At 45.9% G+C, this 12,909-nt stretch overlaps 1 protein-coding gene across 2 annotated transcripts in view; it reads left to right on the forward strand.

Annotated features, from left to right (window-relative positions):
* Window positions 1-1,042: 1,042 nt before the first annotated feature.
* The window catches only part of LOC105496781 (ubiquitin specific peptidase 10), an 81,088-nt gene continuing 69,221 nt past the window's right edge, over window positions 1,043-12,909 (forward strand). Inside the window, exon 1 of one of the 2 annotated variants that reach the window (XM_011767380.2) lies at window positions 1,043-1,198. In XM_011767380.2, the coding sequence (XP_011765682.2) occupies window positions 1,178-1,198 (21 nt within the window). In that variant the 5' untranslated portion in view covers window positions 1,043-1,177. The remainder of the gene's footprint in view (window positions 1,199-12,909) is intronic. The other variant, XM_011767381.2, reaches the window with a different exon arrangement.

Genomic DNA, 12,909 nt, shown 5'->3' on the forward strand with positions numbered 1-12,909 from the left:
TTCATGGCATCCCACTTATGAAGAGATCAGGCTCCCTATTTTATGTAACGTGGGAATGGATCTTCCTGTTAATCTCCTCTGCTTAGCGTAAGGTCTAGCAAGAGCAGACTCTCTGTAGGTGTTTGTTGAACAAATGAAAGCAATGATAGTGGTTATTAGTAACAATCCCAGTAGCCAATTTTTATTGACTGTTCTCTTGGCCAGTGTGCTCACATTAATCTAATTTGAACTTCACAGAAATCTTACGCTTGACGACATATTTGTGTTATTCACAGGTGAGGAGACCAACGCTTAGTGAAGTGAAGTCGCTTGTCTGAAATCACAGCTAGAAAAGGGGCCAAAACCCGAGGGTGGGCCCACTGGCTGGAAAACGGTGCAGTCAGGCAGGGGCGCCTGCTTCTCAATAATGAATGGACCAACGACCCCCAAGGCTGGTTTGCCGTGCACACGCACGCACGTGTGCAACACGTAGCACTTGCTGAGTGCTTGCTACTTGCCAGGCCTCATGTCAAGCACTTTGCGCGTGCTTTTATGCCCTACGTTTTGTTTCTGTTTTCCTTTTTTCCCCTAATGCCTAGCAAAAGGCGTGGCCCAGGCGCCCAGGCAGGACTTGGGGAGTGAATGAAGAGTGAACGAATGAATGAATGGGCGGCAATGGGATCTTCATAAACCTGACCCTCCTCGGAGATCTAATGCGAACACTGCCGAGGCCCGGGCCCAGGGACGCCGAGGGCGGCTCGTGGGCCCCCGGCCGACCAAAGGCCGCGGCTCCCGAGCTCCGGGGGCCCAGGTGCCAGTAGGTGAGGAGCCGGGGCCCGCCGGCGCCTCGGCGTTGCCACCTCCACCTGCCTGCTGCCTCCCCTTCCGGCTTCGCAGGCAGGACCCGGCGGGCTCTTAGAATGCAGCCGCCGGGCATCTTCCGCCCGAGGGTCGCGGGGCTCAGAGTCCGGCCGGTTCCAGGCGGGGCAGGGAAGGTCCGCGGCCCGGCAGACGCACGCCCACCTGTCGGCCGCGCAGGCGCAGCAGCACGCCGGCCTCCCCGCGCCCCGCGGCGCGCGGCCAGTGCGCAGGCGCGGCGGCCGATGCGAGTGTGTATGTGCGGGCGAGAAGATGGCGGCGGCGGGGGAAGCAGCGTGAGCAGCCGGAGGAACGCCGAGTCCCATTGAAACGGGCAGCCATGGCCCTCCACAGCCCGCAGGTAGCCGCCGGTCCGCGCCTTCGGCCGGAAGGGGCCCCAGCCCGGGGCGGGCGGACGCCGCAGCGGGCGGGCGCCCGCGCCCTGCCCGGAGCGAGCGTGTGGGAGTGGGGGAGGGCGCCGGGACACGCTGCCCGGGCCTAGGCCGGAGCCACCCGCCGCCTCCGCGCCCGTCGCGCCTTCGTCCCCCTGAGCCACCCAGGCCCCCTAGTCCCGGAGAGGCAGAGGGACGGGGGCTCCGGTCCCCGCCTGGGGAGGGCGTGGGGGGCGCCGAAGGGGTTAACCTCCCTGGGGCTGGACCGCGGGGCGAGCCCGGGGTGTGGAGTGGGGCCCTCCCCGCCGCGCCGGCCCAGGGAGGCGGCCCGGGGGCTCCGGGAGTCCCCTGGAGCGGCAGGAGCCCCAGAGCAGCTCAGGTTGCTGCCTCTACCCAGAGCGAGCCTCAAAGATTTAGGGGTGCCCTGTTGCCCCTTTGCCCCCAAAGCTTCCTTTTTCAGCTTGATTGATGACGCGGGGGCTGCTGATTTTCTGGTTTTTAGATGGAAGTCGCTGAGTAGCGGCGTTAGGCTACTGTTGCAAAGAAAACTCGAAATAAGTCGCAAGGACCGTACTTTCACTTGCATTTGAGTGACATCCCTTGCACGAATCCATCCCAGCCAGGCTGACACTAACGCACCCTGCTTGAACAGTATCTAAAGCTTAGGGGCCCTTTACAATAATCCCGTAGTGGAAAGAAAGAGCTCTTTTTGGGAGATGTGCGTGTAGAGTTAAGCTCTTATTCACCTCTCCCACCCCTTCTCCCACCCCATGTCTCCCCTCCGCCATTGTAATTATTCTGGACAAAAATCGGCGTGATGTTATTATTTGTCAGTCTTGCTTTAGACTGCTAATTTGTTGACATCTGGTCCCTATAAATTGTTGCACACTTTTTAATCATCTCGTTGTGTATTTGTATTAAATATGGGGAAATGAAACAAAGTAGCCATTCGGAAAACTGGTGGCGGGTAAAATCATAACCCTTCATAAGCAGTTGGGTTTTGTTGCCGTTCTGCAGATGAAGTCAATCTGACTAGACCTCTTTTGAAACATGATTTTCGTAACTATTGTAATGAATGCGTGTTGTGGAATCTAAAATGCGAAAACTTTTTTAAAAATTAGATGTTTACTACAAGCTTCAATTGTGTTAAATTAGCTGTAGTTTAGTTTGCATCAGAACTTCCCCCTTTAACGTTTTGTTCCTTTGTACATTTACTTTTGTAAGTAGTATAGGTCTTTGCACGAAAGAAGGCATCAGCAGTTGAATAGTTTTTACAAATGTATAACACAAAGATTTTAAGAGATTTGGTGTATTTAGCTTTGTTTAGACCTTTCTATTTTAAACAAACAAAGATTTGATATTTGCTTTTCCTCAACTTAAATACTAATTAGCCTATTTAAATTGATATGAACAAGTATAAGTCTCATTATGAATTAATGTGTAATATTCCTTGTGATTTTGACATGAAGAAAGCATCTTTAGGCATAACTCACTTCCTTTATTTAATAAGCATCAATCACAATTAAAGGTTGATTGAAATGTTAATTAATGGGGATGGATAATATGTAAACTTAATTGTAAATTCGTTGTCCCAGTATTTACATTTTATACAACAGTCTAAATCGTCGTTATATACATCTTTAGAAAATTGGAGTAGCAAAAGTTGGCGAACAGAAATGTTAGCAACACTTTGGGTTTATTCTTTTAAAGTATGATTTAAATGCTTTTAAGTTCTAGCGTGGAGAAAGTAGCAAAGGAAATAGTTTGATTTCTCATAATTTTCTTTTCTTTTTTTTTTTTTGAGATGGAATTTTGCTCTTGTTGCCTAGGCTGGAGTGCAGGGGCGCCATCTTGGCCCACTGCAACCTCTGCCTCCGAGGTTCAAGCGATTCTTCTGCCTCAGCCTACCAAGTAGCTGGGGTTACAGGCGCCCGCCACCACGCCCGGCTAATTTTTTGTATTTTTATTAGAGACGCGTTTCACCATGTTGATCAGGCTGGTCTCAAACTCCTGACCTCAGGTGATCCACCCGCCTCGGCCTCCCAAAGTGCTGGGATTATAGGTGTGAGCCACTGCCCCTGGCCGATTTCTAATAATTTTCAATAAAAAAAAATAGTAATGGAAACAAGTAATGGAATCATGTATGACAGGATTTAGTTACTGGTTCCTGCTCGAGTCATTCTGAGCGTTTTAATAAATTTGTTTTATTTGTTTGCCTACTGTTCTAAGAGTCTTGCAGCCTTAATGGCCATTCATTCATTCAGCAAATACTGATTGTTTATCAGGTGTTAAGCGCCATGATATGCATATTACTTGTTTCTGTTGGGAATAACAACTGCAAATTAAAGGTCTTATTTTAAATTTGACTTGTCCAGGGCGGGGCGCGGTGGCTCACACCTGTAATTCCAGCACTTTGGGAGGCTGAGGCGGGTGAATCACCTGAGTCTGAGCTGGAGACCAGCCTGACCAACATGGAGAAATCCTGTCTCTACTAAAAATACAAAATTAGCGGGGCATGGTGGCATGTGCCTATAATCCCAGCTACTCGGAGGCTGAGGGAGGAGAATCGCTTGAACCCGGAAGGTGGAGGTTGTAGTGAGCTGAGATTGCGCCATTGCACTGCAGCTTGGGCAACAAGAGCAAAACTCTGTCTCAAAAAAAAAAAAAATTGACTTGTTAAAGTTAAATTTGTCACTGAGAATAATGGTACGTGGAAAAAGTTACAATTTAAAAATGTTTACAGGTCAGCGCCGTGGTTCGTGCGTGTAATCCCAGCACTTTGGGAGGCCCAGGCGGGTGGATCACTTGAGGTCGGGAGTTTGAGACCAGTCTGACCAACATGGTGAAACCCCGTCTCTATGAAAAATACAAAAATTAGCCGAGTGTGGTGAAGCTCGCCTATAGTCCCAGCTACTTGGGAGGCTGGGGCAGGAGAATCACTTGAACCCAGGTGGCGGAGGTTGCAGTGAGCCGAGATCATGCCGCTGCACTCCAACCTGGGTGACGGAGCAAGACTCTGTCTCAAAAAAAAAAAAAAAAAGCATGAAACCCCAACTCAAAATAAATAATAAATTAAAAAGTTTTTAGGTTCATAACCCTATTTCCAGTTATTAGAAGGTGTTGGTTGATCCCTGTTACCTGTATTGAAGTGTAATAGTGAAGAATTTGGAAACATTTTGAGACCAGTGACTGTCAACATTTTAGCAAATACAAATGAACTTCAGCAGTTGAAGTGTAAGTCCAAGTGAACTCTTTGTCACCAAGGGCACCAATTAAATGATTTGCGGTAATTAATTTGAAGCTGTTAGTTTTGCCTTACACCTAAAAAAATATTTGTGATTATTGATGTCATTTATAGTGAAATCTCCACGATAATGCTTCCTACACCCAATTCGAATGTCATGCAGTTGGGTTCTGTCCTTGTCTGCATAGACTCACCCCAGTCTCTTTTTTTTCTTTTTACCTTGTGATAACAGGGCCCCCAAATTTTACATGATGGAAACTCTTGGTTTCCACCTCTAGCGTATGGCTGAATGTTACTGTATTTCTGAATATCTGTTTCTAGCTGACAGCTGGATTAGTGTTAGTTCTTGAAAGAGATAGATTTTTATTAGAGTCTCACGTAATGAGCAGCTGAAGTAAATACAATTATTTGAAATGTTGACAGGGCATTTGGAGATAACAGTTTTCCTTTTCTTAGTGACAGCAAGCTATTTGAACATGTCCTAAGAGTAGATGTTTTAAGTTTGTGAGCCAGTGGTCGCCTGAATGGTTTGTACAGATGATCTGAGCAGCCGCCCTGTACCAGGACCTCACCTTCATGCTCTTGAGCCCATCTCGTTGAGAGGGCAGTGCACTGAAATTCCGGTGAATACTAAGCGGGCCTACCACATTCTAAATTCCTCACTAAAGCAAAAGTTAGGACATGTATTCTAGTGTTCTGTTACGTGGAACTGATAGGATTTAAGCAGTGATTCACATAGGAAAACTTAAAGGAGAAAAGGATTACTAAGCTTAATGATTGCTGTTTAATGCCAAGCCTAAGCGGCACATTCATTGCGCTGTGCTCAGAATATAACATTCAAGTAATTGAGAAAAGTGGTATCATCTCCAGTTGAATTAGTTACATCAGGGTTTTTGTTTCTGTTTGTTTGTTTGTTTGTTTTTAAAGATATAATTTCAGACATGTCGGTACTTCCTGTTAATGGTTGCTGGTATTCAAGTGACACATTAAACGTGGTTGCTGAGGGCACTTCTTACGGATGATATACCAAAATATGAAACATAGTGGGAAGAGCTTGCTTTTGAATTTGTAATTAGGCTGTTACTTATCTATTTACTGCCACATATGCAAGAATCACCATCGCACAAAACAGATAAATCTGTTTACAATGGAATTTGCTGGCCTTGGGCCATTGGATTACTGTCATTTGTCACTTTAGTGCCACTTCAGCAGTGTAGATGTTCATTTCCAAAGACTTACATGTGCTTGGACTGCAGTTTTCCTGTTTATTGAAGTGTTCTCCCAAAAGGTCTTTCTGTGACCATTTCTGTCAATACAGGCTGGATGAAGAGTTAGTGTAGGAAAATAAAGGTAGCCCATGGGATTTGTGTATAGTATTTGTTTCAAGGACCAGAAAATGTAGAATTTATCGTAAACCTTGATATAGAATCTTCAGATCGTAGACTTTTTCTGAACTGGCTATTTTCTGGCTATTTGAAAGCTCCTGGGCCATGATCCCATTTTCATCAGATGACTTGAGAACCCGGAAGCTCTACCAGCACTGCCATTCTGCCCTGTCTTGAAACATCATGCCCTGGTTGCCCTCTCCTGGAATAGGGCGGGTAAGGTGTTGAGATAGAACTGTGGTTTGGGGCTATTAAAGCCTGAATTCCTCGACTTTCCCTTTTGGGCTCACATGAAAATTGTTAGGAGAGTGTACATGTGGAGTACGGGCCCAGCACCTGCCACCGTCTGCACTGTAATGATGGCTACTCCTAAGAGTCCTCAGTCTCCTCCAGGTTGGGCTTGTGTCTACAGCCTTATCGGTTGTCATTCTTCAGATCCATTCTCAGTTTATTTTTCTGGCATCAGCTGGAGGAACATCTCCTTAAGCCTGTACTGTATGGCTCAGGAGTCTCAAAACCAGTCCCTTTTGAAGTGAGAGCATCTGTGGTAACAAACTGAGGGTCCCCACTCTTGTGCCTTTTTTTTTTCTTTTTCTTTTTTTTTTTTGAGATGGAGTCTCACTCTCGCCCAGGCTGGAGTGCAGTGGCGTGATCTCATCTCACTGCAACCTCTGCCTCCCGTGTTCAAGCGATTCTCCTGCCTCAGCCTCCCGAGTAGCTGGGACTACAGGGGCCCGCCACCACGCCCAGCTAATTTTTTGTATTTTTAGTAGAGATGGGGTTTCACTGTGTTAGCCAGGATGGTCTCGATCTCCTGACCTCATGATCCGCCCGCCTCCCAAAGTGCTGGGATTAAAGGTGTGAGCCACCACGCCCAGCCACTCCTGTGCCTTTTGTACCTGGTTTTTACTTCTAGCTGACTCCTCCCTCCTTCCTTCCCTTTCTCTCTCTTCGTGATCTGATGGTGCTAGATTTTTGTTTCCCATTTGTCTTTGTTTTATGAAGATGGGCTCCTTTTCATTTGTGTGTATTGAGTACAGACATGTTATGCCCTTGGTTTTTTTTTTTTTGAGACAGTCTCACTCTCTTGCCCAGTCTGGAGTACAATGGTACGATCTCGGTTCACTACAACCTCTACCTCCCAGATTCAAGCGATTCTCCTGCCTCAGCCTCTTGAGTAGCTGGGATTACAGGCGCCTGCCACCGTGCCCAGCTAATTTTTTTGTATTTTTAGTAGAGATGGGGTTTCACCATGTTAGGCTGATCTCGAACTCCTGACCTCAGGTGATCCAGCTACCTCAGCCTCCCAAAGTGCTGGGATTACAGGCATGAGCTACCGCACCTGGCCCAGTTTTTGTATTTTTAGTAGACACAGGTTTCAACATGTTGGTCAGGCTGGTCTTGATCTCCTAACCTAGGGTGATCTGCCCCCCTTGGCCTCTCAAAGTGCTGGGATTACAGGTGTGAGCCACCTTGCCCAGCTAATTTTTTTTGTATTTTTAGTAGAGACGGGGTTTCACCATGGTGGTCAGGCTGGTGTTGAACTCCTGACCTCAGGTGATCCACCTACCTTGGCCTCCCAAGGTGCTGGGATTACAGGCGGGAGCCACTGCACCCAGCCTCCCTACTCATTCTTTGAAAAAACAATTTGTTGTTGTTTTGTAGAGACAGGGATTCCTGTGTTTCCCAGACTGGTCTCGAGCTCCTGGCCTCAAGGGATCCTCCTGCCTCAATTTACTAAAGTACTGGGATTATAGGTGTGAGCTACCACGCCCAGCCTCCCTGTTCATTCTGAAAGTATCAGTCTTTTTACTTTTGATAGGACATGTTGAAGTTTTGGTTAAAAGTAGAAGAGAATTTCAAAATGAAGTTCAATTCTAGAGGTTTTTGAGATTCCTGCCCAATATAAAAAACTTCTGGTACATTGAAACAATTTTTTAATACTTATTTTTTAGAGCAGTTTTAGGTTCACAGCAAAATTGAGAAGAAAGTACGGAGAGTTCCTATATACCCCTTCTCTTGATATCTTAAGTAATAATTTCCCTTAGATAGCTGCAAAGACTATATATATATTTATTTAAGACCTCACATAGGCCTTCTGGGTAGATGTGAGCATTGGACAAGGAGGAACATATTTATTACAAAATACTAAGTATTGCAGGAGTCATCACTTGAAGCCTATAAACTCTATGAACTGCATAGTTTAAAAAGTGCCGTAGCTTGTTTGAGCCTTTACAGCAACTCTGTCCTGTATTATTATAACCATTTTACAGATGAGTAAGATAAGACCCAGAGAGGTTGTGACTTGAGGTCACATGGCTGCTGGCCCTCAGGACCTTTTGAAAGCAGGTGTTTTGACTCCTGAATCCTTTGCTTTTTCTACTTTGCCAAACTGGTTTTCTGGAAGAGACTGATGAAGGCATAATCTTTCACATTGTGACTTCCCCTTAGTAGTTCCTCCATAAGCATTTACAGAATGAATGAATGAAATGTGTGTTTAAAAACTTTAATGTTACTAATTACAAAATCTGTTACTATAATGTGTTACTATCCACTAAATATTGTGTGTGGTACAATGAAGTTCTTTATTTTATTTTCTATTACAATGACATGCTATTTTTAAGACACGAAAACAGCACAGAAGTATTTAAAGTGAAAAGTAGAAGTCATTCCCTTCCTCTCTGATCCTTCATCGTCAGTTTGGTGTGTGTCTTCTATGCTTTTTTCCATTGGAGTATTTCTGTTCTGTCTAGTCACTGAACTGAGCTTTATTGAGCAAACCTTGTTTTCAAAATTATTGAAAACATCTACTGAAGTCAGTTTTCTTATTTTTACCTAATTTTGCCAGGGAATGAAGCAGATATTCAGGAGATTAAAGTGGCTTATCAGGATCCAGTATGCGGGGGATTGTGGAAGTGCTGTCAAAACTTATAACATGTTGTCCAAACAATTTTTTTTTTCTTAAGAAATATTTTAGGCCAGGTGCAGTGACTCACGCCTGTAATTCCAGCACTTTGGGAGGCTGAGGCAGGTGAATCACTCAAGCTCAGGAGTTTGGGACCAGCCTGGGCAACACAGCAAAACTCTTTCTCTACAAAAAATACAAAAATTAGCTGGGCATGGTGGTGCTCTTCTGTAGTCCCAGCTACTTGGGAGGTTGAGGTGGGAGGATCGCTTGAACCTGGGAGGTGCAGATTGTAGTGAGTTGAGATTGTGCCACTGCACTTCAGCTTGGGTGACAGAGCGAGACTCATGTCAAGAAAGAAAAGAAAAGAAATATTTTGAAGACTTCCACCCCCTTAATAGCAGTCATGCTGTCCGGTGTTCATATTGTAAAAAGAAGCCTGGGCTGGGCATGGTGGCTCACGCCTATAATCCCAGCACTTTGGGAGGCCGAGGCGGGTGGATCACCTGAGGTCAGGAGTTTGAGACCATCCTGGCCTACATGGTGAAACCCCATCTCTGCTAAAAATAAAAAAATTTAGTCAGGCATAGTGGTGGGCACCTATATTCCCAGCTGCTTGGGAGTCTGAGGCAGGAGAATAGCTTGAACCCGTAGGGGCAGAGGTTGCTGTGAGCTGAAATCACGCCACTTCACTCCAGCCTGGGTGAAAGAGTGAAACTCCATCTCAAAAAACAATAAAGGAGGTCTGATTCACATTCAGATTCTTGTCCATCCATTGCCTTTGCACTAGATTTATGAGGACAAACTTTTTATTAGTTGGAGATTGGTAAGTCACCTGCCCTAGGGAATAATGAGAAACCGGGTAATTAACCTGAATTTTTCTCCATCTTCTTCAAAATCATATTTTTGTCTTCTGTCACTTTGTTTCATCAGAGCACTGCAATGGCAAAAAACAAAACACTCCCCAGCTCAGGCCCACTCCTGAGAGAGAACCACATCGAACTACTTCTGACTTGTAATAAAATGCAAAATCAGGGCTTCCAAGTGTGGTTTACTGTTTTGTTTAGAATGAATTTGCAGAATATTAGACACTTTTTTTCAGAACCACATATGAAGGACTTTATATCTTTTGTGATTATTCAGAGATGTTGGTGGCCGGATGTTAGGAGTGTAGAGCTGAAGAGAGAATTCCTGTGCTTTACAGGTTCAGCGGGTAGCGAGGGAGAGAAGCAGGCTGATGACTGGGTGCATCCAGTTTTAGGGTGGTAATTCTTGTAACACAAATGTGAACAACATAGTCAAGAACATTCATTCATTCGTTTCTTCATTCATTCAGCAAATAGTTACTGAGTGGCCGCTGTGTACCAGGCACTGAGGAGGGAGTAATGAGCAAAAACAGGCATTGTTTCTCCCACCGAGGAGTTTATGGGTCCAGTGAGGAAGACAGTTTGTTAATCAGATAATCACAGTTAAATACATGACACTCCAAACTGAGAGATGTTTCCCAAAGGATGGGAACACGATCTGAAGTCAGAGAATGGTTCCCGTGGAAGTGATGCGTTAATAGCATGAGGCAGTGGGGACAGCATGTGCGGTGGACCTTCAGCTGGAGGGAATTTGGAGCACTGCAGAGAACTCAGCAAGAACCTATGTGTCTTGGGCACAGAGCTGGAGGGGAAGGACAGACGCACCATCCAGTTTTGCAGTCTTTGTTAGATGTTACTGTCTTTATCCTGAGAAAAGTGTGGAAGAGGGGATGGTACAACATTTTTTTTTGGAGACGGAGTCTCGCTCTGTCACCCAGGCTGGAGTGCGGTGGCGCGATCTTGGCTCACTGCAAGCTCCGCCTCCTGGGTTCACGCCATTCTCCTGCCTCAGCCTCCTGAGCAGCTGGGACTACAGTTGCCTGCCAACGTGCCGATAATTTTTTGTATTTTTAGTAGAGATGGGGTTTCACTGTGTTAGCCAGGATGGTCTCGATCTCCTGACCTCGTGATCCACCCGCCTCGGCCTTCCAAAGTGCTGGGATTACAGGTGTGAGCCACCGCGCCCGGCTGGGATGGTACAACATTTGACCATGGAACCTCATAATCAGATTGCCGTTTGGGATCATACTCTGCCCAGTGAAGAATGGACTCACGGGGTTGCAGTGGCAGTGAGGAGATCATTTAGAGCAGGGTCCTTGGACTTTTGACTCAGAACGTGCAATGGAGGTGGAGAGAAGTTGCATGACTCAGGAATTAGGTATAAGGTGTTTCGAAAAAGGAGGAGAGTGGGACTGAATGTCAGGCAAAGCTGGGAAGACGTCTCTTCTAGAATGGTGACATTTGAGCTGGAGTTTTCCAGGCAGAGAAGCACACGGACAAGGGCATGTGGAGGAGAATGTGCAGAGGAACAGGCTCAAAGCCTGCAGCCTGTTTGGGAAACAGAGAAATTTGTGGCTGAAGTGGTGTGTAGGGTGGAGTGGTTAGCCGGGAGTCTGGAGAGGAGAAGTAAAGAATTTGATAATCCAAGCTCAGGACTGAGTTAAGTTGGTAGCAACGCTCTGTGTTAAGATTGCTGGTTGAGGCCGGGTGCAAGGCTCACGCTTGTAATCCCAGCACTTTGGGAGACTGAAGTAGGTGGATCACTTGAGGTCAGGAGTTTGAGACCAGTCTGGCCAACATGGTGAAACCCCATCTCTACTAAAAATACAAAAACTAGCTGGGCATGGTGGCACATGTCTGTAATCCCAGCTACTGGAGAGGCTGAGGCAGGAGAATCACTTGAAGCCGGGAGGCAGAGGTTTCAGGGAGCCAGATTGTGCCACTGCACTATGTCCCGTGCAACAGAGCAAGACTCCATCTCAAAAAAAAAAAAAGAGTTTGCTGGGTTGAGATGATTGTGCAGGGGTCTTCCTGAGATGCTTTGAGAGTTGTCAGGGATTTGATTCTTTAGGCTCTCCTGCATAACTGGGACTCGACTCTCTGCTCACCTTGGCATCTTAAGCCTCATAACTTTGAGGGGAAAGAAGTAGGGCATTTCTTTTGGGGACTTCTGAGACAGATGAATGTAAGGCAGGTAGCCCTTCGGTGTCGTCAGTGATAATTGGATAGAGTAGGTAGGGAAGGTCGTTTAGGGGCGTATTCCGTTTATTTTGAGGGGGAGGCACCTTTAAACACAAACATCTGTCCCGATGATGTTTGTAGAAACTAAAGAAGATATTAAGAAAAACTTAGCTGACTTCTGTTACCTTATTTTAAATGTTTCCTTTAGTACTTTTGGCAGTAAACTTGAGAAATTTGGAATCATTGGGTTTAACAGTGTTTTTAGGTTTGTGATCCTTGAATGCCCTCTTCTAACACCAGAATCACCTGGCACCCTGGGTGCCACTCAAAGACACTGAGTAAGGATCCCTGTGAGCAGGTCCCCAGGCTGTCCCAGCCAGGCTCAGGTTGCAGATCCTCTGCATGGGTTTGTGTACAGCTTTTTTCGTTTTAACTTGTTGAGCACTTTCCCATGAATAGCAATAACGAAATCATATTTCGGACAAAGTGTTACATCTCCAGTCTAGGTTAGATGTGAACAACAACGAAGATACGGATTGTGCCTCTCACTCTGAGTGTGATACTAACTTATTTTAGTGCTGAGTGGAATTGTGGAACAATTCTGAGCAGATGAGAAACCTGACATTTTGCCACTTTGAAGATCTGTCATGTTGTGTCTTCAGAATGAGATTTCAGTTTGATTTGGCATTCGTTAAGTAAATAATTAATGCCTTTTAAACAAGCGTTTGCCCAGCACTTGCTCTGTGCCAGGGCCCGTGTTGGGATTTGTAAGTTGCAAAAAACATATGTTTTTAAAAATGTAAGTACAGATGTGTTCCCCAAAGCCTTAAGAGCTGCTCTGGCTGGTGCTCTGCACCCCACATCTTGAAATAGGACCCCTGTGGACAGCATGGGATCAGCACACTCCCCCACAGCTCAGTGTAACTGTGAGCACCTGATGTCCCAGAGAATTGGAACTGTCTAATTCATCCTGAAGCCTGTTGTCAGCGTCTCCGAGGATGTGTGCGTAGCAGTAAGCCAATTCGCCATCAGGAATTCCTGCTCTCTTTTGCTGTTGTTGGTCATGGATTTGTCAGGTGAGGAAATTCTAGTCTCTGGT

Source organism: Macaca nemestrina, chromosome 18 (genome assembly GCF_043159975.1).
Source record: "Macaca nemestrina isolate mMacNem1 chromosome 18, mMacNem.hap1, whole genome shotgun sequence".
NCBI lineage: Eukaryota > Metazoa > Chordata > Mammalia > Primates > Cercopithecidae > Macaca > Macaca nemestrina.